The sequence below is a fragment of the Fukomys damarensis genome, unplaced genomic scaffold, assembly GCF_012274545.1.
Source record: "Fukomys damarensis isolate Sample0158 unplaced genomic scaffold, DMR_v1.0_HiC HiC_scaffold_25, whole genome shotgun sequence".
NCBI classification, from domain to species: domain Eukaryota; kingdom Metazoa; phylum Chordata; class Mammalia; order Rodentia; family Bathyergidae; genus Fukomys; species Fukomys damarensis.
This window is the reverse complement of record NW_022900937.1, coordinates 3,184,648-3,206,277: the sequence shown is the minus strand read 5'-3', so window position 1 is coordinate 3,206,277 and position 21,630 is coordinate 3,184,648. Positions and strand designations below refer to the sequence as shown.

Genomic DNA, 21,630 nt, shown 5'->3' with positions numbered 1-21,630 from the left:
CCTGTAATCCCAGCATCTTGGGAGGCTAAGGCAGAATGATCAAAAGTTCAAGACCAGCCTGGACAGTTTAGTGATTAAGAGAGTGTTTCAAAATAAAAGAAGGGTTGGGATGTAGCTCAGTGCAAAAGCCCTGGATTCTATATGCAGTAGAAAAGAAAAAAAAAGCCCAAGATTTTATAGAAGTTTGTTCAGATTTTTGCTATTAGAAATAATGTTTACATTTTTCAATACAAATATTTGAATGTGTTACTGATTATTTCTTTCTGCCACAACACTGGAAATATATTATTCCAATGACAAATTATCTTTATATTATAGTGTATACATAGAGGGAGACAGAAAAAGTATCTAAGTAGTTATCTCTGGATGGGGAGATCATGGTAATGAGCTCATCATTATATAGTTTTCTTTTCTTCCCCGAATTTCATCAGGTCAAGTCCTGACCACAAAAATGCATTATTGTGTGATACCTAAGTCAATGCAGAACACTTTGAAACAGGGTGTTCATTAATTCAGTTGGTGATTTTTTTTCCATGTTAGATTCATTTAGTCAAAGATCTAGGTCAGTGATTTTGAATTATAGCTTCCAACATTTTCCCAATTTGGGGCATTTTTAATTCTTTAGAAGAACACTGCCAAATTCTTAAATATATTTTCCAAAATGAAAGGTTTTACATTTACTTTTGTGAATCCTTTCCCTCCCCAATAAACACTTTTCAGAGTGGACTGGAGCAGAGAGGAGGGCAGAGGACTTTGGCAATTGGACACCAGTTCGGGGGGCTCCTCACAGACGAGGGGCCCTGCTAGGCATGGCGATCGTGGGAATCTTTGCTGCTTTGCAAACCGAAAACTCTGCACTGCTAAATATTTCAAATTTAGCTGTGTTATTTTATGGATACAAAGAGCCTAAGCTTTTGACCATAAATGTGTTTTAGACCTCTAAGAATACTAGTTTGTACCAAACTCTTCACCACTGGTACAGATTGGCTACCAGGGTGGAAATAAGTGATCAGAGTAACAGCTACTTGTCTGGCAGAGTACAACACACATGGAGCATGTGCGCAGGGAGACACTTGCTCAGCTCCCTCCACTTTGGAAACACTCGCTGCTTAATGCAGCAGTAACAGCTACTGCCCTACCTATTTCCGTTACACTGTATATGCTGAACAACTTGGTTTCTGCTATGTTTAATAATGTCCTTCAGAGTGTGCTGTTCCGATAGTTCTAGCTAAATACTGAAAGCCAATTTATAAACATCTCTCCTGCTAATTAAATTTATGTAAGTGCCCAATTCCAGTTTTCTAAATATTGTGCTAGAAGATGGACTTCACTGCTCTCTGCGGCTGTGCTACACGATTTGCATTAATAAATGTGTGCTAGGAGATTGCTAGAGCCCACGGTTTTAATTCAGAATGTGTGAGCCACATAATGCTTACTGCTCCAGTGAGGCAGAGCCCTCCAAATTACAATCTACCTTAACACTGGTTGGGGGGCTCTGCACGTAGACAAGCAAGGATCCCGAGGGACATGGATGTTGGGGGCTGACGGCAACAGCCACACTCGGTGACCACTGCATCACCAGGAACTTCTCAGGCAGCTTCTCGCTCTGTTACCACAGCCTGCAGAGTGAGAGTGAGGTCTACCGCCTACCACCGTGTAACTGAACAAATCAATTTTCAGAGGTTGGATAATGCTCCCGGGTCACACTGCCCCTAAAGAGGAGGCTGGAACAGGAACAAGGGGACTGGAACCTGAGCGAGCTCTCTCTTTTGCATTCCGCTTAAGGCTGAAGCCGGATTTGGGTGAGAACACCGAGGAAAGAAACGAGCTGTGATTCTGAACCCTCTTTGAACTGAAAGGAAGCTTGGCTGCTCTGGTTACCTATGGAACACTGCACTGTATGCACACACATGCCCTCAAGTCCACCCCCTGCATTTTCTAGGAAATCACAGCTCTCAGGTTAAGAACCTCGGAGAATTACGAAGGTTTTAGGGCAGAAGAGGAGGAGTGTCCCTGAGCAGAAATTGAGGGAAAGAGCTTAAAATTAATAATAAAAGACAGAGCCACCCAGCCTGCACCCACCATACATGACAAGATCTCAGCTTTTTATCTGCAGGAACAGAAAGCCCCGGGCAGGGGTGGGGTGCACAGAGAAGCCACCACTCTGCATTCTGTCTGAGAAGGGTCCTGGTCTCTATGAGGACAGAGGTGAAGAAGCATCTGCTCTCAGTGAACAGCAAGCGATAGAAACCAGGGCAGCAGCCTGGAGGAGGGAAAGGGACAGCTTCCAGGGCATGATTTGCAGGTGGACGGCAGAGCCAGTCCCGGGCCAGGGCTGACCAGGCAGTGGAAACAATGGGAGGACCTGGACTAAATGTGGATGGCTGCAGGAAGAGCAGCTTCGGAGAGTGGATGCCCCATCCCAGAACATGATTTTGGCTGTGTAAAGTTTGAGATTTCTCAGAGCTATGCAGTGTCCTGATTAATCTCTTGCTCAGACAAAATACCCAACACTCACAAGTTACAGGAGGAAAGGCTATTTCAGCTCACAGTCCACAGTTGGCGGGCTCCAACACAAGGTGGCATGGGCAGAGGGGCCAGGCAGAGGAGAAAGAGTCCATGGTGTGGCAGGCAGAAGGCAGCAAGCAGCTTTCTTCCTGTCCCATCCAGGCTGCAAGCCTTTTGATTGGTGCCAGCCACATCCAGGGTGAAGCTTCCATTATGTACACCTAGAACTCTGCTAAACCAATTTAGTTATCACACACCCAGGATCTAACCACCTCCCAAAAGCCCCACCTGTGAGTACACGATGCTGTGGGAGGAACATCGAGCGAGAAGCCAGAACATGCAGTACAGATGTTCATAATCCAGAGATGGGGACAACACACTGGGGAGCCGCTGAATTCATGCAATGGGGTCATCTAGCAAGTGAATGCAGGAAGAAAAGTAGAAGGAAAACCTAACAGCAGAGGCACAGGGCACCCACTTAGAGCCCAGGACAAAGAAAAACAAGCAACTGGCGAGGCAGACGGAGGAGTGGTGGCAGGGGAGGAGCAGCAGCCTGCCAGGATGGTACTGCAGTGAAGTTTTAAGACAAAGGCTCACGCAGCTAGGTCACATGTGGTCCAGCCCAGCAGGAAGCGTCCTGCTCACTAAAATTGTCATGGTGACAACCAGCGCCCCTGATAAGAAAGGTCCAGCAGACTGGTAAGATTTAAGAGTCAATGGGAAAATAACAGCAGAGTAACGTGGACAACTTTCTAGGAGTTTTATGGTGAGAGAGAATGGGTGCTCTGACAAATGGAACAGGCCGCGGAGGAAGGCATCGGGCCAAGGAAGCTGCTCTAAGATGGAAAATACGAGGGCAGAATTATGTGCTCAGAGAAGTATCTGGAGGAGGGAAGTGGATGGCTCCCAGTGAGGGTCATGGCCAGAGAAGTGTCCTAAAGCAAGGCAGATGGGACCAGATCCATGGCACAAGCGAAAGGACAGCCCACCCCTGGTAACAGGAGGGAAGGAGGGCACAGCCCGAGCAGTGAGCAGATGTCGTGGGCAGTGTGTGAATGCGATATTCTGACTGCCTTCATGTTTTTTTTTTTTTTTTTTTTTTTTTTTTTTTTTTTTTTCCTTTGGTATCGGGGATTGAACTCAGGTCCTTGCGCTTGCAAGGCAGGCCACTGAACCGCTGAGCTGAATCCCCGGCCCTAGACTGCCTTCATGTTAAGGTGCAGATCTAAAACGTCCCCCAAACTCATGTGTGGAAGGTGGCCAGAACACAGGGTCACAGTATTCATCGGTGGATTCACCCATGGGTGAGTGGGACCAGGCTGAAGGCAGTCAGTGGGGGCTGCTCTTGTCCCCAGGGCCTCCCTCCTCCATCCTCCCTCCGCTTCCGGGCTGTCATGGGTTGAGCGCTTTTCCTCTCCAATACCCCTCTGCTGTGCTGTTGTGGCTCTGGAGCCAATGAACCATGTACTGAACCCTGTGAAACAGGAGCCCAAATAAACCTCTGCTCCTGTAAGTGGAGGGTGTCTGGTACTGACTCCGGGGATGACTTTCTGGTATTAAACTATTATTACAGTTTTCATTGGTAATGGTTTCACAGCTTTTAAAATCATGCTTTCAATTTATTTTATTTCTATCTTGTATTTAATTAATCTCAGCAATGATTTAGGTAATATTACTTCTATTTATTCAATAGCGGTAAAAAAATTCTCTAAAGTGTAGTGAACTTAAACAAGTCTGTAACTTCCGGTTTAACATATTTTGAATTTCCTTATTATGAAGTGTGATAAAAAAAAATACAGTGAATGATGCTGCCAAGTGCCATCCAATAGAAAGGCAGCTCCTAAAAATGTGACGCAGGGTCCTCATTCACTTTACTCACCAAATCTGGCTCTGTGCACCTTACGGTTCCTCACCAAATCAGAATGACCATGGAAGGTCAGCATTTGGAATCAATTCAGGACATGGAGCAGCAGCCATGGTAATGCAACTACAGACCCTCAGGAAAGTGCACTCGAGAGCTGCTGCAGAAAGTGGGAAGGACCACGGGGTGAGTGTGTTCAAAGCAATGAGAATATTTTGAGGGGGATTCATGACAATGTATCTTTTGCTGTAAATTTTGTTCCTACACATACCATTTTTTTCTCATCACACCTCATACTCCTTATACATTGCTCATCGTGAATGACCCGAGAAGTCACACAAATCACTCACTCCTACATTTTCTGTAACAAAGTCAAGCTAGATCCCAGAACCTGCAGGACCGCAGTAGCCGAGTCACCAGAGCACCAAGGAGAAGCCAGAGGAAGAACGGGCTTTCACTTGGGCAGACCGGAGGTTCAAACTCAACTTCCACTTCATCCACGCTGATGACAGTTTTGACCAAATCAAGGCCTGTTAGACCTGGCAGGAAAAGCTCTGGATCCGACCTCCAGGGGCTTGGTGCTGTGACCCCCCGCCGACCACCACAGGCTCCCAGACTCTGGCTTATGCTGGTTCCACTGTCCCATGGGCTGGGGCCCTCTGTTGAGGCTCCAAAGAGGGGCAATGCCTCTTACACAAAGCTTTTCATGCAGTAGACAACTATGTCCTTCTGACTGTCCTCAGACACTGTCTTCTTTCTCGTCATCACACCTGGTCTACGTCAAAGGTACTGGCAGCTTCTTTCTCCCACTCGACTTCCTGAACTGCCAACTCCACGGGGCTGAGCTACTGTGTGGGGACATCAGCTGGCGCCAGTCAGAGTGGTGGAAACCGAGACAGAGTAATGAGCGACTTGCCCAAGACCACACCTTAGGGTGGAAACCCTGATCTCACTATACAATGATCCCTAGGACTCCAGGGTCTGTATCTTTTTAAAACCATTGCCACACAATAACCACTTCATTTTTAAAAATTTATCCCGGTATGCATTTATTTCATTCAACATTTAATGAACACCCATTCAAAGCCAGGCACCACAGGGAAGCTGGAGAAATGAGGAAAAGAAAAGCAAGGACGAACAGTCCCGGAGCACAGAGAGGTGGATATAAGGTTTGTTTTCCCCCCTTTGGATTTCTCTACTTCCCAAGCAACTGGAAAGCCTGCAACAGAGAATCCAACCTCGAAAACTAAAGATGTCTCTTTTTCAATTAAAATAAAGCCAATTGTCTTACAAATAAGGCACCAGTAGTTCATTTTAGCAGAAGAACAATTAGTGCTGGCAGGACTCAATTGGATACTGTAAAGTTACCATGGAGAGCATCCTTCCAGCGTTTCTTTTCCTCTGGAATAGAAATGCTCAGTTGAGACAGGGAGGTAGCTCAGCTCATAGAGAGCCACTGGCTAAATTACCTCTGTTGATGAAGCACTGTGGGCTCCTTGTGAATGAGTCTAAAGAACGGCGGAGGAGAGAAGAAAGCGGTTCGTGGGCTCTTGCCACAGCAGGCTCCCTGTCTACTGCCCAGAGAATGGAGCCCGGCCCATGCATTAACAGCCCGCGTCCACCTGCAGTACGGCTGGCCATTCTCAAAATTGTAGCAGTGAAAGGAAGTAGGCTGAGGCGGTCATTTGCAATAGTAATGGGTGAGTACGAAGTAAATTACGCCAGCACACCAGGCCCTTCCCTCCTCATGGAGTGGAAAGGCAGCGCCGGCTTTCAGAAATACGGTCTGTCAAGACCTGTCATGTAAAGGCACAAGATCGATCCCAGTGATGAATGTTACTGTACTGTACACCTAAAAAGTGCCAATAAACTCAATGAGAGGAAAAAAAAATACAGTCTGCTAAAGCAATTGCTGCAGCTTTTGACAAACTGCAAACCTCAGCCGCAGCTCTCCCTACCCCACCCCAAGGAAAGAGACTGGGGGGAGAAGTTCCAGCTCTGTGCACACAAATGCACACAGACACCCATGTGAGGCCACAAAAGGCATGCGTGGGTGCACGAAGGTTGAACCAGGACGTGCAACACAGGAGCACTGTCCTTACCTACAGACGCAGTGGAGGGGCCTGGATCTGCCACTAGGCAGAGGCAGGAGCCCAGGTCAGGGCCAGCTATAGGCAGTTGCAGCTCTGTACTGATGCCTGTGCTCCCATGTGGCGTCCGGGTGCAGCAGAACCTGGACTCTTGTACACACAGCCGCCCCTCAAGGACAGGACCCCGGCCTGAAGACAAGTCCAACAACTTACCCAGGCCATGGTCAGATAGATGCTCAGAGCTCTACAGGAAGCAATAAATTTGGAACCGGTTTCCTTCCTCCTCCTTGAGAACGGAATTTTCTGCTACAAAAAAAATGTCAGCTTTCTAAATTCTTTTCAACTGTCCCTCTCGTGAAGATCTGTAAAACTGCGTTTTCCTCTCAACTTATTGGTAAAAAATTAATTTATACAAGTATTCTTTACACAGAGCATGTGTATCTCTCACTCTTATGCTATTGCAAAATACATTTTGACTCTTACATTTGTACAAATACTAACGTTGTATGGGTGATTCCTGAACGCAAAAAGAAAAATGAAATCAAACCCACTAAATAATAAATATTAAATCATTTTAATGCATTTCAATAAATTCTCAAAATTTCCCAGTCATTTAAAGTAAACCATTAACAAAATTGTGAGGATTAACTAAAGAATCATCACATAATTAAAGGATCATTTGTAGAGTAGGAGGTAAATTCCTTTCATAGTGCTACTCTAGTCCTTAACTACAGAAGTGTTTAAAAAACAAAAATGCAAGAAATAGCTCACAAGTGATTGAAACCTGAAAAACATCTTCACATACGAGCGTTTCATTTCTCTTAAGAAGCCACAGAAAGAACGCGCATTCCAGCTCACCTGCCCGTCACTCCAGAGGCACAAGCGATTGGGTTTGTGCAATGACGGGAGCCCAATAAGCTGTGAAAAAACTCATTTCTGGAAAATCTGTTGGCTCTAAGTCTGCAAGAAATCAACCTCTGTAACAGATGTGGTGGGAGGACTTTAAAGACTGGAACGCTAAGACGCGGGAGACTCCCGAAGGTCTCCCCTCAGCCGGTGCCACAAAGCACTGTCCAGCAGTCCCCTCGGGGTGACACTGCCGCCCTTCAGCAGGCTGTGTGCAGTTCAGTGACTTGAAAAGTGAAGAGGTAAGTTACACTCAACCTCCCAGGTTTCCACCAACTAAAATGCTGTAATTTTAGTGCTTTATGGACCATGGAACTCTCTATGGTTTACATATAAACATCTCTAGGAAAATCCTCTTCCAAATGTTTTTCTACTTTGCAGAGAAGTTTGAGCTTCCAGACATTCTGACAGAGGGAACTGTGCCTTGGTCAGCTTCCTTAAGTGTATCACTAAAAATTTTATTAAAAGTTTATACAAGCCAAATATTAAAATTTGATATTCCACTGTGGAGTTTTTAGTATCCCATAAGGTGTGTGTGTGGAGAGAGACAGATACACATGGATATTTTGGGGTATTTAAGATAAAGGACTAATGCTTTATAAACGTATACTCGTACTGCTGAGCTCTATATAATCCTTTTGATGGATAAATTAAAAGACAGCTAGTTTTGGTTAAAATTTAAAACTACAAAATGTGAAGGTCCGTAACTTAGGACACCTCTGAGCTACCAATATTAGTGCCCTAAAGTATTTGAAAGTCCAGCCAGCACAATGAGACAAAGAACAGAGGGAATGTGCTTTTGTAAGAGATTTATTGCATTGATTTTAATAGCACGGACCCTTCCCAGCTGCTGTTGGCCAACAAAAGCAGGATGTAGCAAGGAAACACTTCACACCCAAAACGATGAGGACTTCCATCTCCAAACAAGCAGCATTCCAATGTAAACCACACCATGACTGTTTCTGGATTCTGCCCACAAGGGCGTTTCCACAGTCCACAAAGCCTAATCTACTGGCATGATACTAAGTGTGTTATAAATCACCAGAACCCCTAAAGTGGCCGCACTTTTCGATAATCACTGTATTTTGGGGCAACAAACCAAGTCCCTAACAACTATGTAGAGATCGGGCAGGTCAGTTTCCAATAGTAATTTACCTGGATGCAGTTTCCATTAATTTATTCTTAACAGAGCAGAAGCCTAGAAGACCCCCAGGTGCTTTGGTTTCTGGTGTTTCTAGAAAGTATTAATAAATGGGAGTGAAAGAAAGGGCCTCCTTTTTCAGGATACTTTTTAATGACAAAATAAAAGCCGACCCTCCTCACAAGGGTGAATGGGGGAGATCTCCCAACCCAAATTCATTTGCCTTATGTTTCTGATTAAATATCTGCACATATACTTCCTAAATAGGAAACTTCACATTTAGGAAGTATACAATCTTTGTAGTATGTTTCCTATAAATTATGATATTTGATACAAGGTCAAGCAATTTTTCATTTTGTTTAAATGTTCCAACAATCTGAAATTGCCATCAGCTTATTTATGCTCTTCAAACTCTCTTCGAATCTATTAACATCACCAAACTAAAGTTTAAATTAGGAATCGGTTTCCCCTTCTAAACAAGGAAGCCAGTGCCCATGGGAAAGTAACATTCTTAACAAATAAAACCCAGGGGATCTGGGCAGGCAAAGGAATAACTCCTCATCCTTCACATGACTTGCAAACCAGTAAACAATGCAAGAATTGTAAAATAGTTTCTTTTCAACTCACAGCCATGTAACATACAAAGTAAGTCTGTATGCATTGGCTCCTCCAGCTTAGCCTTCCAGATGCAGAGACCCAAGGACGAGAGCCTTAACTTTAATATGCAAAGTAGAAGGCCGCAAGGAGATGGAGGGGACAAACACCCCATACCAGTGGAAGGGGAAGTTTAGGTCATTTCCTACTCAAGGATGTATAGGCACTTGGATAATGGTCCGAGTACCTGATTAGTTCCACTCCAAGAGGTGGTTTTGAAAAACCAGTTCTTATTCTTTGCCACTGATGGGAAGTCTAAATGGAAGGCCGCTGTGCTGGACGATATAGACACACAGCCAGGACTTGGAAGGCGACATGTTATCTGGGGGCCTGCGGAGAACTCTAATCCACTTTCAACTTGCACGCTCACCTGTGAAAGGCCCAGAGACGCATGCCAGCGGGATGTTAATAGCGCTGTCTGAAAGGGAGCGAGTCGAAATTGTTCCCCAAACGGCAAATCCAAAGGCGCGGTGTGTGTGTCTGCTGCTGTGGAATGGAATTATACATCAGAATAAAAGGCCAGGTCTGCAGGACGGGACCGAAGGACGCTGTCACACATCCTGTTACATCCACGGCTCCGGCAGCTAGGAGCTCTGGAAAGCTGCTATTTCTGCTCCCAATAGAACCTCCCAGCCACCGCATGTAGCTACCGGAAGCTGCCAGAAGGAAGTTTGTGATAGGAAACGTAAAATCATTGTTTTTTAAATTTGTGGTTTCCAGATTGGGCTTCTACTGCGCCTGCCAAACCTTCCCCGGTTCCATGGGTGGCTGCACAGCTATGTTCTGCATCTGTGTGCACAGAGACGAAGTGGAGACCCAGCCTCTGGGTGAACGGATGCTGCAGGTTTCCTGGCTCCTCTTTGCCCACAGAGTCCGGGGCAGCCAGGAGGACAGGGGAGCGGGGTGGCCGCGATCAGGAGGAGCAGCCCTGCCCCTCCCTGGCACGGTCTGCAGCCCCCAGCCTGACACCCCACGCCCACAACCAATGCGCCCTGCAGTCCCCGGCCAGTGCCCCGCACCACGGCGAGCCCCGGGCAGCAGAATGCCATCGCAGGCCACTCTTTCCCTAGCAGATTCCAAGAGGCATTTTTCTTAAGTGTTTTAACCACAAATGTAACACGCCTCTCTCTACAATCACGCGGGTTTGCCGTAAGAGCAAACACAAGCATTCGGGAGCTCGTGGCGGAGTCCTCACCCCTTCTTCCTGGGCCCCATGCGCGGCCATGAAGCAAAAACGAGCAACACTCTCGGCCGTGGGCGGGGACCGGAGGGATCACACCCGTGAGCCAGGAGCGCCGGGCACCCCCCAGTCAGGCTGTGTGCACGGAATGCTCGAGCTGAACGGAGAGAGGCACAGAGGGAGGAGGAGGTCGGGGTGCCAGGCGCGAAGGCAGCGACAATGTGCGGGGCGCACGGGGTGCGTGGAAGCGGACAGCGGTGCCCTGTGAGGGCTGCCGTCGTGGTCACCAGAGCCGGAGCTGGTGCTGGACTGGGATGGAGATGCGGCCGACTCCCACTCAGCTCGCTGGAGCTAAGCGGGCTGCGCTCGGCGCCAAGCCTGGGCTCCGTCTCCCCGGCTGAAGGCTTCCCGGAGAAGGGACCTTCATCAAGACGCAACACAGGGGCCCCGGCCCGAGCGTCCTGCAGGGGCTCCCAGGCAGACTGGACTGCGCCCCACAGCTGCGTGCACCGGTCCCCTAACGCAAGCCTCTCCATATACTCGGATTTCGAACTCGCTCTTCCTCTGGAGAACCCTGCTGCTTCGCTCAGCCACCGGCCTCGCAGGAGAAACTATCATGGGAGCCATTTTTATCAGTAAAATGATCGGATCCTTTGTTTTTTAAACTCTTGTTTGCCATCTCACAAGAGACCAAGCACTGTGGCCAGGTCACACTGACAAGAATCTGGTAGCTCTCAGAGATGCTAAGTATCTCCACTCACGAGTCTTCCCAAAGCCTCAAGGCACTCAACAGAGTCTCCTCCACAAAAGGCTCCTTTTCTTCCGCAGGACTCCTTGGCTGTCTGTGGAGAACCACCCTCCCCCACCTGCTCCCCAGATCCATCTTCCGGGAGCCCCCACACCACCCCACCCACCCACACTGCTCTCCTACCTGGATTACTGTCGCCAAGGTCCTCACTGCATCCCTTCGTTCTCCCCCTCTCCGCTCCCCTCTTCCTGCCACATCCGGCTGCACTTCTCACAGACTCTGCCTTTCCAAGACATCTCAGTGGCCCCTCTTCCTACCTCAGGTAACTGCTCCCGAGTGGCTGCAGGATGCCCCAGGCATCTCTCTGCAAGTGCCCTCCTCGGCTTCCTGTCCCAAGTCCTTCAGAGACAAAGACCGTGCACGTCTAGGGGAGTCCCTGAGCCCGACCTCACGGTCCTCTGTGTCCTTATCTGGAGTCAAGCTCTGCACGCCCTGTTTTCCCGCTCACCCCCACCTGGCCCTTCACATCAGCCTTATTTGATATGGAGTTTCCCCCATACCTTTCTTCTGTGCACCTTGCAGGCGCTGACGGTGCTAACCTCTGAAAACATCCAACAGGTAACTGAAAATTGCAGTGAATGCTTAAATTTTTTAAAACTTAACTACAGTAAGAGACACTACCACGAAAGATGGGATAAATATGCTGGAAGTGAGGAGCAGTATTTTAATGGGTCAAGGGGGGTTAATGGCAATGTGTCTGTTACTGTAATAGTTTTTAATTAATGTTCACCATCAGTGTGGATCATACCTCTATGGTTAAGCATTTACAATCATTTCTGTCAAATAAAAACATGAAGCTGTGACCTTGCCCACCTTATCCAGCAGGCCTGGCACCATGTGACTTCTGACTCCTTCCCACAGTCAAAATAACCACAGAAGAGAAATGTTTTATTCAGTGCGGGACAGAGAGGCAGCCAGGACAGTGCAGTTAAAGACACCCGGGAAAGAGGACTCCAGAGCTGCTGTGGAAAACAGTGAGGAGGACGGGATGGGTGTGTTCAAGGTGAGAGGGATTAATGGCAACATTTCTTTTACTACAATAAAAAGGTTTAAAACACTTTAAGCATTCATGGTACAGTATTTTTGGATCACACCTTGTACACCCCCTGGATTTTACTCCTTGACACAACCTTATCGTTCCTCAGACACACAGGCAGCCTCAGTCCCCTCTGGACGCAAACCTGGATAATTTCCTCCTCTGCTGTTCTGCACCACACCTGCACATGCCACACGCAGTATTTTTCTCTCACAATATTCCTACGATTTTCTGCTACTCTTTTTCTCCACTACATGCTGAAGTCCCTAAAGGCAAGGCACCTGTCCCATGTCATTCTCCCTCCACATGGCAGAGAAGCCTGATCCACGGGTCAGCGAAGGGCTCTTTGTTAAATTTTTTCCTACAGGAACTCTTCACCAATCCTTCACATGCCTTCCTTCCAGTCCTGTATTCCACCCTTTACTCATTTTCTTGACCTTACAGAAGCGCTTTCCAATAAAAAGTGTGCAGAAGTAAAAGATAGACGTGCGTGTATCTTTGAGGCCGAAGTATTACTGAGTAACAAAACAAGCCAGAGTTTTATTTAATCCTAAGAAAATCTTAGGAGAACAGGAGGACTTGAGAAAATAAAAATTCCATGAAAATATCCTGAGTAATGATTTTTTAAGAGCAAGAGCATTTAGGTAACCTGGAACTCTTTACAGTCCTTGGCTTGATGTCTTTTTAATTCCACCAAAGGGAGAATTAAGGTTTATTTAATAACTAAAGAATGGGGATTTTTACCATATCGTAGTTTATAACCCAGTTTGGAGGAGCGGCAGAGTTTGTGTACTTAGACCCAATGCAGCAGAGCCCTATGGCGTCTGCATGGTCAGCCAGGCTGGGGCCACTTGTGGACGGACGAGTCACAACAGTGTGTTAGTAGCTGGTCTGGGGGAGTGAGGACAGGAAGTCCCTCTGTGATCATGTGCTGCTGAATATTTTTGTTTTGCCCTTAAGGAAGCACTCATTTAATTTTGTTCAAAATAAAGCATTCAGAACGCGTCTGATGTGTACTTCACTATAAAATGGCTTTCTTGAACATTGCTAGTTACTCCTTCACAAATACACGGGAGCCAAAGTCACTCCTCTAATTTGTCCCGTAAGACATTCACAAGTCGCATAGGCAAATGGACCTAGGCAGCAGCAATGTGACCGCTTGGTGACAAGCAAGTGAATCAGAAGGAGTGGGCCGACACCCCCACGCTCAGCTGTCCATCAGGGTGGTACACAGACGCTCTGTCTCCCACCCACGGAAAAGACTTCAAAACTGAGGCTGCCTTTAAATGTTCTCTTCACAAGTTCTGACTGAAATTTTATACATTCTGGACGTGGTGGCACATTTCTGTAAATCCAGCATTTTGGGAGGCTGACACAAGAAGACTACAAGTTCAAGCCCAACTTGGGCAATTTAGCAGCTGAACAAGACCCTGTCTGACTTTAAGAAGGGACTGGGGATGTAGCTCAGTGTGATGGCCCCAGTATTGGAAAAAAAAAAATTCTGAATACAGCTGGGGGTGTAGCTCAGTGGTACAGCATCTGCCTGGAACGAGTGAGTGTGGCTGGATCCCCAGCATGGCCGGATAGACAGACAGGAGATAGAGTAGACAGATACACAGACACACTGACAGACATTCAGCACCATAAGCGCTCACTTTCCTGTTTTAATCATCTGTTTCCCATTCCAACAGAGGTCGCTCACTCTCCAAACCTCATAAGAGTCAATCTAAGTTTCATCATTTTTCAAAGAGCTTTTACTAAAAACCAAACTTTAGCCTGAAATAATTAGGCATATGCAAAAAGATAAAGAACCAGAATTGCTAGCTAAGGAGGGTTCTCAAGACCAAACCCTACTATCGACACAAGGGGACAGAGAAATTTGGTGGCCAGAGACAGAAGAGGAGAGGCCCCTGCGGCTGTTGGTGCAGACAGCCTTGGAAGGCTTGGCAAAAAAGCCTCAGCGGTAACACGGTGGGCTGGCCACACAGCCCTGCTCTCCTTGGAAAGCTGCCTTCGGCTTTTTTGCTGCTTTTAAAATCTCTCCTTTTGGTTTCTTTTTATACTCAAGGTTTCCAGTGCTAACCGTTCTCATGAATGCTCTCTTCCAAAGCGACAGACATCACAGCATTACCCAGGCCACCACCTGTCCACATCTCCTTTGGGATTTCTTTCTCTTTCTTAAGGAGCAATTTCCAGATAGAAGAGCAGAGACTTTCCAAATTTATTTACCTTTTCTTTTCTCTGAGACTACATTTACATTTCCCTATCTGTCCTGTAGTTAGGGATGGACATCTGATTTGACTCTTGTCAAAATTTAAATTTAAATTAACTCCCATAATTCCAGGAGCAAGCAGTCTAGAAAAGCCAAGAAGCCAAGAGGGAAAAAAAATCCCCACTCTTGTGCTCTTTTATCTGATGTCTTTGAGGAAAACCTTGGAACAGGTATATTAAAGGCCCCAGAGTCCCTGATGCTCTGTGTCCTCTCCTTATGTACAAGAAGTGAATTTCTTTGCAGGACTTGGGAAGGCTAAGGCAGGAGGATCAGAAGTTTGAGACCTATGTGTGAAACTTAGCAAGACCCTGTCTCAAAATGAAAGAAACAAAACAACAAACAGGCTGGAGATATAGCTTGATGGTGTACCCCTGGGCTTGACTCCTACTACCGCCCCCTAATTTTTTCTATGTGGTGAGCCAGTAACATCCCATTGCCTGTCTATTACAGCAGCATAAATTATTCTAAAACAGACTGCATCCAGAAATAGTTTACAAGAAAAACATAATGCTGCAAGAAAGATACCATCAATACCTTTGTGTATTTTTCTCCCCTTTTTTCCTTTTTAAAGTTTTAACACCCCTAATTTATCTGTTTCAAGATAAACTTAGCCATCACTGGTACCTCTAGAATTCCCAAGCTCTATTTAAGCTTGTCCTAGAATTTACAGAAACAAAAGCAGAACAGCATCTGAACAGACTGCCAGACTGTGACTTCTGCAACTGTGGCTACGTGAGTCCCTCACAAGGTCAGGCGATAGAAAGACCCTGGGGAATCCAGCCTATGTGTGCTTAGTTAGGTTCTCTTTTTTCAGCTCTACTCTATGAGAAAAACCTGTGTGTAGTGTCCCAAAATGACTCGCCTATCTGTGACAGCCTACTTTGATCCTCTGGTAACTGTTCCCAGCCGGCCTTCAAGAACAAATTAATTCTCCAGACTTTTGTTTCTTTGGTTTGTTATGGAGACAAAATTTACCTAGCTGTTCTACTTTGCAGCCCCACTACCTCCTACAAGAGAAAAGGTTTGTTTCCTCTACCAAAATGGTGCCCTATTATAGAAAAAGAGCCACTTATACATTCAAAGGCATGGTCGTTCAGCCTCAAAAGAAATAAAAATATTTTAATTGAGGAGGAATACAACAAATAAGTAGTCAGAGGAATACTGGCTGAGAAACTCCACAAAAATATTTCATCCAGTTCCCCTCACTCCCACTACTCCCTTCCTGCACAGGATTTCACCAAGAACCCAGGCCGGCCTCAAACTCCAGATCCTCCTGCTTCAGCCTCCCAAGTACACAGCTGGGGTTGCAGGTGTGCACCCCTGTGCCTAGTCTAGTGTTCTTGACACAGGAGACACTGGTCACACTTCCCAGGATTCACTCCCATTAGATGAAGAGTAGATGACTTGTAAGTTGGCAGGGTAACTGGCATACGGAAGACATGAAATTTATAAGCAATTAAGCAAGGGTGATTATGAACAGCCCATGACAGAGGATGGGCAGAGACATGAAGCAGATGCCCTGAAAACTGTCTTGGAGAAAACAGGAAAAAGTGGGCTTCGAAGATAGACAGATCCAGGACCAAGTTCAGTTCTGCCTCTGGCTTGCTATGCATCCTTGGACTGGCTTCCCCCTCAGCTTCCTCCTGAAAGGTAGGAAATAGGTCTAAAAAATGCCTGTGTCACAGGAGTGCCACGTGCTTGGTTTGTTGCGTGACATGGGGCAGGTGGTTGCTATCCACTGTAATTTCGTATAAACCTGGAAAAGGCTTACTCTTGAATTAAAAATCATCCAGTTTTTCACTAGGAAGTGAAACGTCTGAGACTTTCATGTCAAAGTCTTCAGAGCTTTCTTCTCCTAATTCATCCACCAAATTGGCAGAAAGAGCTCTGCAAGCTGAACTTGGCCAAGTCTGTTTCGTTCATCTGTCACCACGAGTGTGAGGTTCACATGGAGCTGACAACTGCCGAAGGTGGATGGGACGGACTGGGCGGGGTGGCAGCCTTGTATTTCACACCTCAGAGGGCTCAGCTCCCAACAAAAACATCGTAATTCTGTCAGTCAAGTGCAACTGCGGGGCTTGATAGACAGACGCAAATAAAACAGCCAGGGTAAAAGGTCTCTTGAGTCTTTTCTGGCTACAGTTTTGGGACCGACTTGGTTCCGGGGCCTGGGACTACTAGGAAGTACTTCCGCTAGGGACAGAGAGACAGACCACATCCTCAGCTGGCTTGAAAATGATCAAACTAGGAGGAACATTCCGTTCCTGTGAAAACCTGGAAATTCTTTTGTAAACTCTGATCAAAGTCCTCACTTTTTCCAGTATGAATAATGCTCAGGGTCTCCAAAGTGGAAGGTATTGGTGCATACTCAGGAATCGATGGGAGGGTCAGCAGCGTGAGCTAGGTCCTTGGGAACAATATTCTAATATGCATCAGGTTTACAAGAAAGCAAAGCTCTCTGACATTCACATAAAACAAATTAGGTACATGGTCATAAAAGTGCTCCACTGTAGCCTTTTCTAGCAGAGGGTCCTATGGCGACAACGTCTCTGTGTCAAAATGTATAAGGCTGAGCAGCTTCCTGTGGAGCACACTGAATTGTGGGATGTGAATCAAGCTGCATTTCGAGTTTTAAATGATACATAGTCTCAACGTGCAAAAATAGGGATGCTGACGAGGGAAACTGATTTTACACATCCACGTGCAACCCTACGGCGATATACCAAAGCTTTTCAAAGTACAGCAAATGAAGATGTACATGTAAGGTGCTAAATTCCATCATCAATGTAGTTTACTCTTCTTTTTCTTAATCTTCCTTGATGGCATTATTCTAGGAGGGCAGTAAAAACCAGGTGACTCTTAGTGACAATGAGATCTGGCACCATTCCCGGGTTCAACTGGAGCCTACTGTTTGTTTGAATGAGGACAGGAATGCTGCCTTGTGAACTCTGCTCCAGTAGTACAAAACACAGCATTCCGGTCCTTGGAAGGGAATGACCAGGAAATGCACATTAGGACTCCAAGTTGCACTCGATAATCTTCCTGTTCGTAGTTTTTCTGTAGACAGGAAGGCTAGAGCCCCACAGAAACCTGGGGCTGTAATGTCTAGGTTGCCATCAAAGCTCAGAATGAGGCCAACATGAGACAACATGTGTTTTACCCACTTCCTAATCTGTAGTAATAGCTGAATAATACCTCAAAGGTCAAACATAAGTATTATGTACTGCAAATGTAACAAAAAAAGGAAGGTGATCAAGAGATAGGTAGATGGGAGGGGAAGGAAAGAGGATGGAGACAGGAGTTGAGGTGTTATGCACAGGTACCGACTCTCACAGGGAATGTGAACATTTAGCACTACACATGAGTACCAATAAGCTAAACTAAAAGTACTAAACAAAGCTGCACAAGCCCTCAGATTTCGGTTCATGGAAGAGAAGTAAAAGGTGAGACTAAACATACATGAAAAAGAATAAGGTCACTAGAAATTAAGCCTTTTAATAATCGAGCATTTCCTTTTTATAAACATATTGATAAGCCTTCTAACCATAATAATGACTTCAGAAGTACTTACTCAGAAATACAATAGAAATTTATTTCAAAGCCTCCAACTCCAAAGCAAAATATGACAGAAGGCAGATGGTTTTTAGAAACCTTAAATGGGGTTTAGAAATCAGGGTCCCAGTGGGATTTATTATTTTATCCAGAGGCCCCCTATTACACGGCCTTTCTTTTAAAAACATGGCCTCTTTAGTACTGTGGTGACACTCCATTGGACTAGTAAGGATAGCACAGTCGATTTTTTTTCCTCTTTTTCAAAATCAGTGGCTTCCCATCAAAGGTAAGCATCTTGTATTATCTTTCAGTATGAAAATTCATGACAACATCTTCCTTCTGTAATGTGGTTTGCTATATACATTTTAACTTATTCAAGATATAGTTGAGGTAGACCAGTATTAGTGCTTGCTTTACAGATTAGTCATTCTATATTTTTATACCTTTTGTTTGTTTTTGTTTTTTGGTACCAGGGATCAAACTCGGGTCCCTGCGCTTGCAAAGCAGGTGCTGTAACAACTGAGCTAAATCCCGGGCTCTATATTTTTATATCTTATTATGTTATTATTATTATTTATGTCAAGGAATGTGATTTGACTACCACACATGGTTAACAATGATCCCTGTCACAACACACAATTGCTAGGCAACAGGAAAAATGTAGGAAGCTAATTTAAATCAGGCATTTAATTCAGTTTCAACTTTGCAAACCTTTTAGCTGTGCAGCTTTCAGTAACTAATCTCTGTGAGCCTCAGTTTCCCCACTAAACAATGGATGGCTCTCAACAGAGGGTTTCTTAGAACAAAGTAAAATATGTATAAAAACACCACACCAGAAAACAGTCTGCCTGCCATATACTAGGGGCCTGATATGTTGGCCGTCTGTCTTTGTATATAACATGAGAAAGAAAAACAATACCTGTAAGCACAAATGAAGGCTACCAGATAGCCCAAGAAAGCAAGGGCTACGTGGCTATGTGAGTTTTCAGGGAAACACAGACCCTAAAGGGCACCACAGGCGGAACTGAGATTGAACTATCTTTTAGCCTGGCAGGTACGCTCCAGAGAAAGAGGCCCTGAATGTGCTACTCCGGCTATAACCCCTGGATAGTTTCCTCCAGGTTGTCCTGGGTTGTTTCTGGTTTTGAGGACGGGCTTAAATACGAAGTCACAGAGCAAAGGTTCACAGACCTGGGCCTGCCATCTGCCCAGCATCAACCAAGAGCTGAAAGCCAGCCATGAAAGCAAACTTACTGCGGACAGGATTTGTGTTCCACACCTGCACATGGCAGGAAGACTGCAAAAGATGTTTGGAAGCCAGAGCTTCCTCTGAGCACAGTCGGCGAATCCATGCTAAGTGCCTTCCTGGACCACGTGGCTGGTCAGAGACGTTGCCATGGGGCTGCTACACCCCTGCCTCAGTGGCTCTGTGGGGTGAGCAGAGGCCCCCAGGCCAGTGACTGCTGCTATCAAAGAGCACAGTGCACTGTATAAAGCCCGGGGAAGGCAGCAGATGTTCAGGTATCACTCAAAGTACGTCCAGCTCAGAGCTGACAAGATAACCTGCTCCTGTGAGTGCAAAGCGGCCTGGAGTGCTGCAGGCACAACCTCCTCCAAGAAAGGACAGGGAGACTCTTCCTGGCTCCACAGGCTCTTCCTGCAGGTCACGCTCCCATGAGCTCCAAAGCCAGGGTGGCAGAGGAGGCAGGGGGCCGAGCCCTCAGGGTATCACTGGCCTGATCATGTTGCCATCTGCTTTTGCTGGTGTGGCAAATGCAAATGTTTCAGATACAAGTTTAAACAGATGAAAAGCAACAAACAAACAAAAAGATGTGTGAAATAGCTTAGGGTTTTGCTTGCAAAAAGAAACCTCAGAATTCTGGGAAAAGAATTTAAAATCAAAAGCCTCCTAAGTTATCTCCCATGTCCCAAGAGAGTAACTGGCATGTGATCACATCAAAATTAAAGGTTTTTAATGGACACCTATTGCATTCCAAATGTCACATGGTTCCAAAGCGTATAATCAAAAACTAAATAAATTTCCAAGCTTCAGAATGCCCAAGAAGTGAGAAGCATGTTCCTAACTGAAATACAGATGATATTTTGATTTTTTAACAAAGTTTTAACATACGTGATCCTCATTAATGAAGAAGAGCCAAAGTCACCAACCAAGATACTTACAGGGGGACCTGCAGGATAGTATAGAAAGAGAGAAAAAAACATGCATTAGTGAATTTGCAAGGCATTCCTATTAAAAAACTGACACAGTACTTGGAACTCAATGATTCTTCAACTTTTTTTTTAAAGTTCTGGGCCCTTGGACACCATCTCAGAAAAATGCATTTATACCTGGCACACAAAATTTTACAAACAATTTTAAGGAATTTTTAGCCGGTTTGTGAAATACTGAGAGTTTCGTGTACCTTAAGACTAATTTAGGGGCTGGGGATTTAGCTCAGTGGTTCCACCGCCTGCTTTGCAAATGTAAGGACCCAAGTTCAATCCCTGGAACCCCCCCAAAAAAGAATAATTTATAAAAATTTAGCTAAAATATCAATCAGGAAGATCTTTGGTTATTTGACAGATCAGGATGCAGAATGGGTAACCTTTTGTATTTGTAAAACAGCTAACTTAGAACTGTACCTGTTACTTGTTTTAGGAATGTTTTTCATTCGGCATAAAATAATCTTAGGCCTCGTGTTTGTATATGTCTTTAAAACCATGTACTTCTCATCATAACACAGGGAAAGACTAAGAAAATTTCAGTATTTCACATACCATATGCTCAATTAAAAGCTCATTACAAAATAGCTAGAAGTGGGAATTGACTTTTATTTTCTAGAGAACTTTTCATAAATGCAACATTTTCCTCCCTAATCTTTCTTTTGACACAAAGAACATTTCAGTGATTGTTTCAGTAAAGGTTTGCCATCTCTTCTTTGTCAAAATAATTTTATAAGGCACCCTGTATCATGAAATTTTGTAGTTTGGTGAGGGGATACTGCTACAGGTTTCCAATTACTTAGATTCAGTGAAGTTTTAAGATAGAGTTTGAAAATATTCTTAATGGAACCCAGCAGCTACACTACTCAAACTAATGAATTTTCATAATCACCTTTTACTTTAACATCTTTTTGAAAACTGTAGACTCCTCCTTCACCAGTGTGCTGAGAGGTATCTCAATATTTAGCAACCGATTGTGTTTATACTGACAAATACTGGCAGAAAATACCGGGAACAAATATTTCAAAGCATGCTACAATCAAATTTAAATTACTCATGTTTAAAGAAAGAACTGATGGCCTGCTGATAGCTTTGACTGGTCATTTACATTTTTGAAATCTTAGATTTATACATTTATACATATAAATGAACTTAATTATTGGTAGATCTTAATTTCAAAAATATTCTAATTTGCCCTTTCTATATTTGGCCTAAAAGCAAAAAGTCCCTGAAGGGGGAGTCAGCATGATTAGTTAGCTCTGTTACAGGTTCTGGTCATGAAAATTGGCACGGCCTCGGTTGAGTCACCTGATCGCGCTGAGCCTCGGTTTCCTCAACCACAGACTAAAATGCTAGGTGTTCATTAAGGCTCTTGTCATCGCTCAATCCGATGGCTCTA

General features: G+C 45.2%; 1 protein-coding gene across 1 annotated transcript in view; it reads right to left on the bottom strand.

Annotated features, from left to right (window-relative positions):
• Col25a1 (collagen type XXV alpha 1 chain) overlaps positions 1 to 21,630 on the bottom strand; it is a 408,120-nt gene that overhangs the window by 164,516 nt on the left and 221,974 nt on the right. Inside the window, exon 10 of the mRNA XM_033755992.1 lies at positions 20,190 to 20,197. Within this exon, the coding sequence (XP_033611883.1) occupies positions 20,190 to 20,197 (8 nt within the window). The remainder of the gene's footprint in view (positions 1 to 20,189; positions 20,198 to 21,630) is intronic.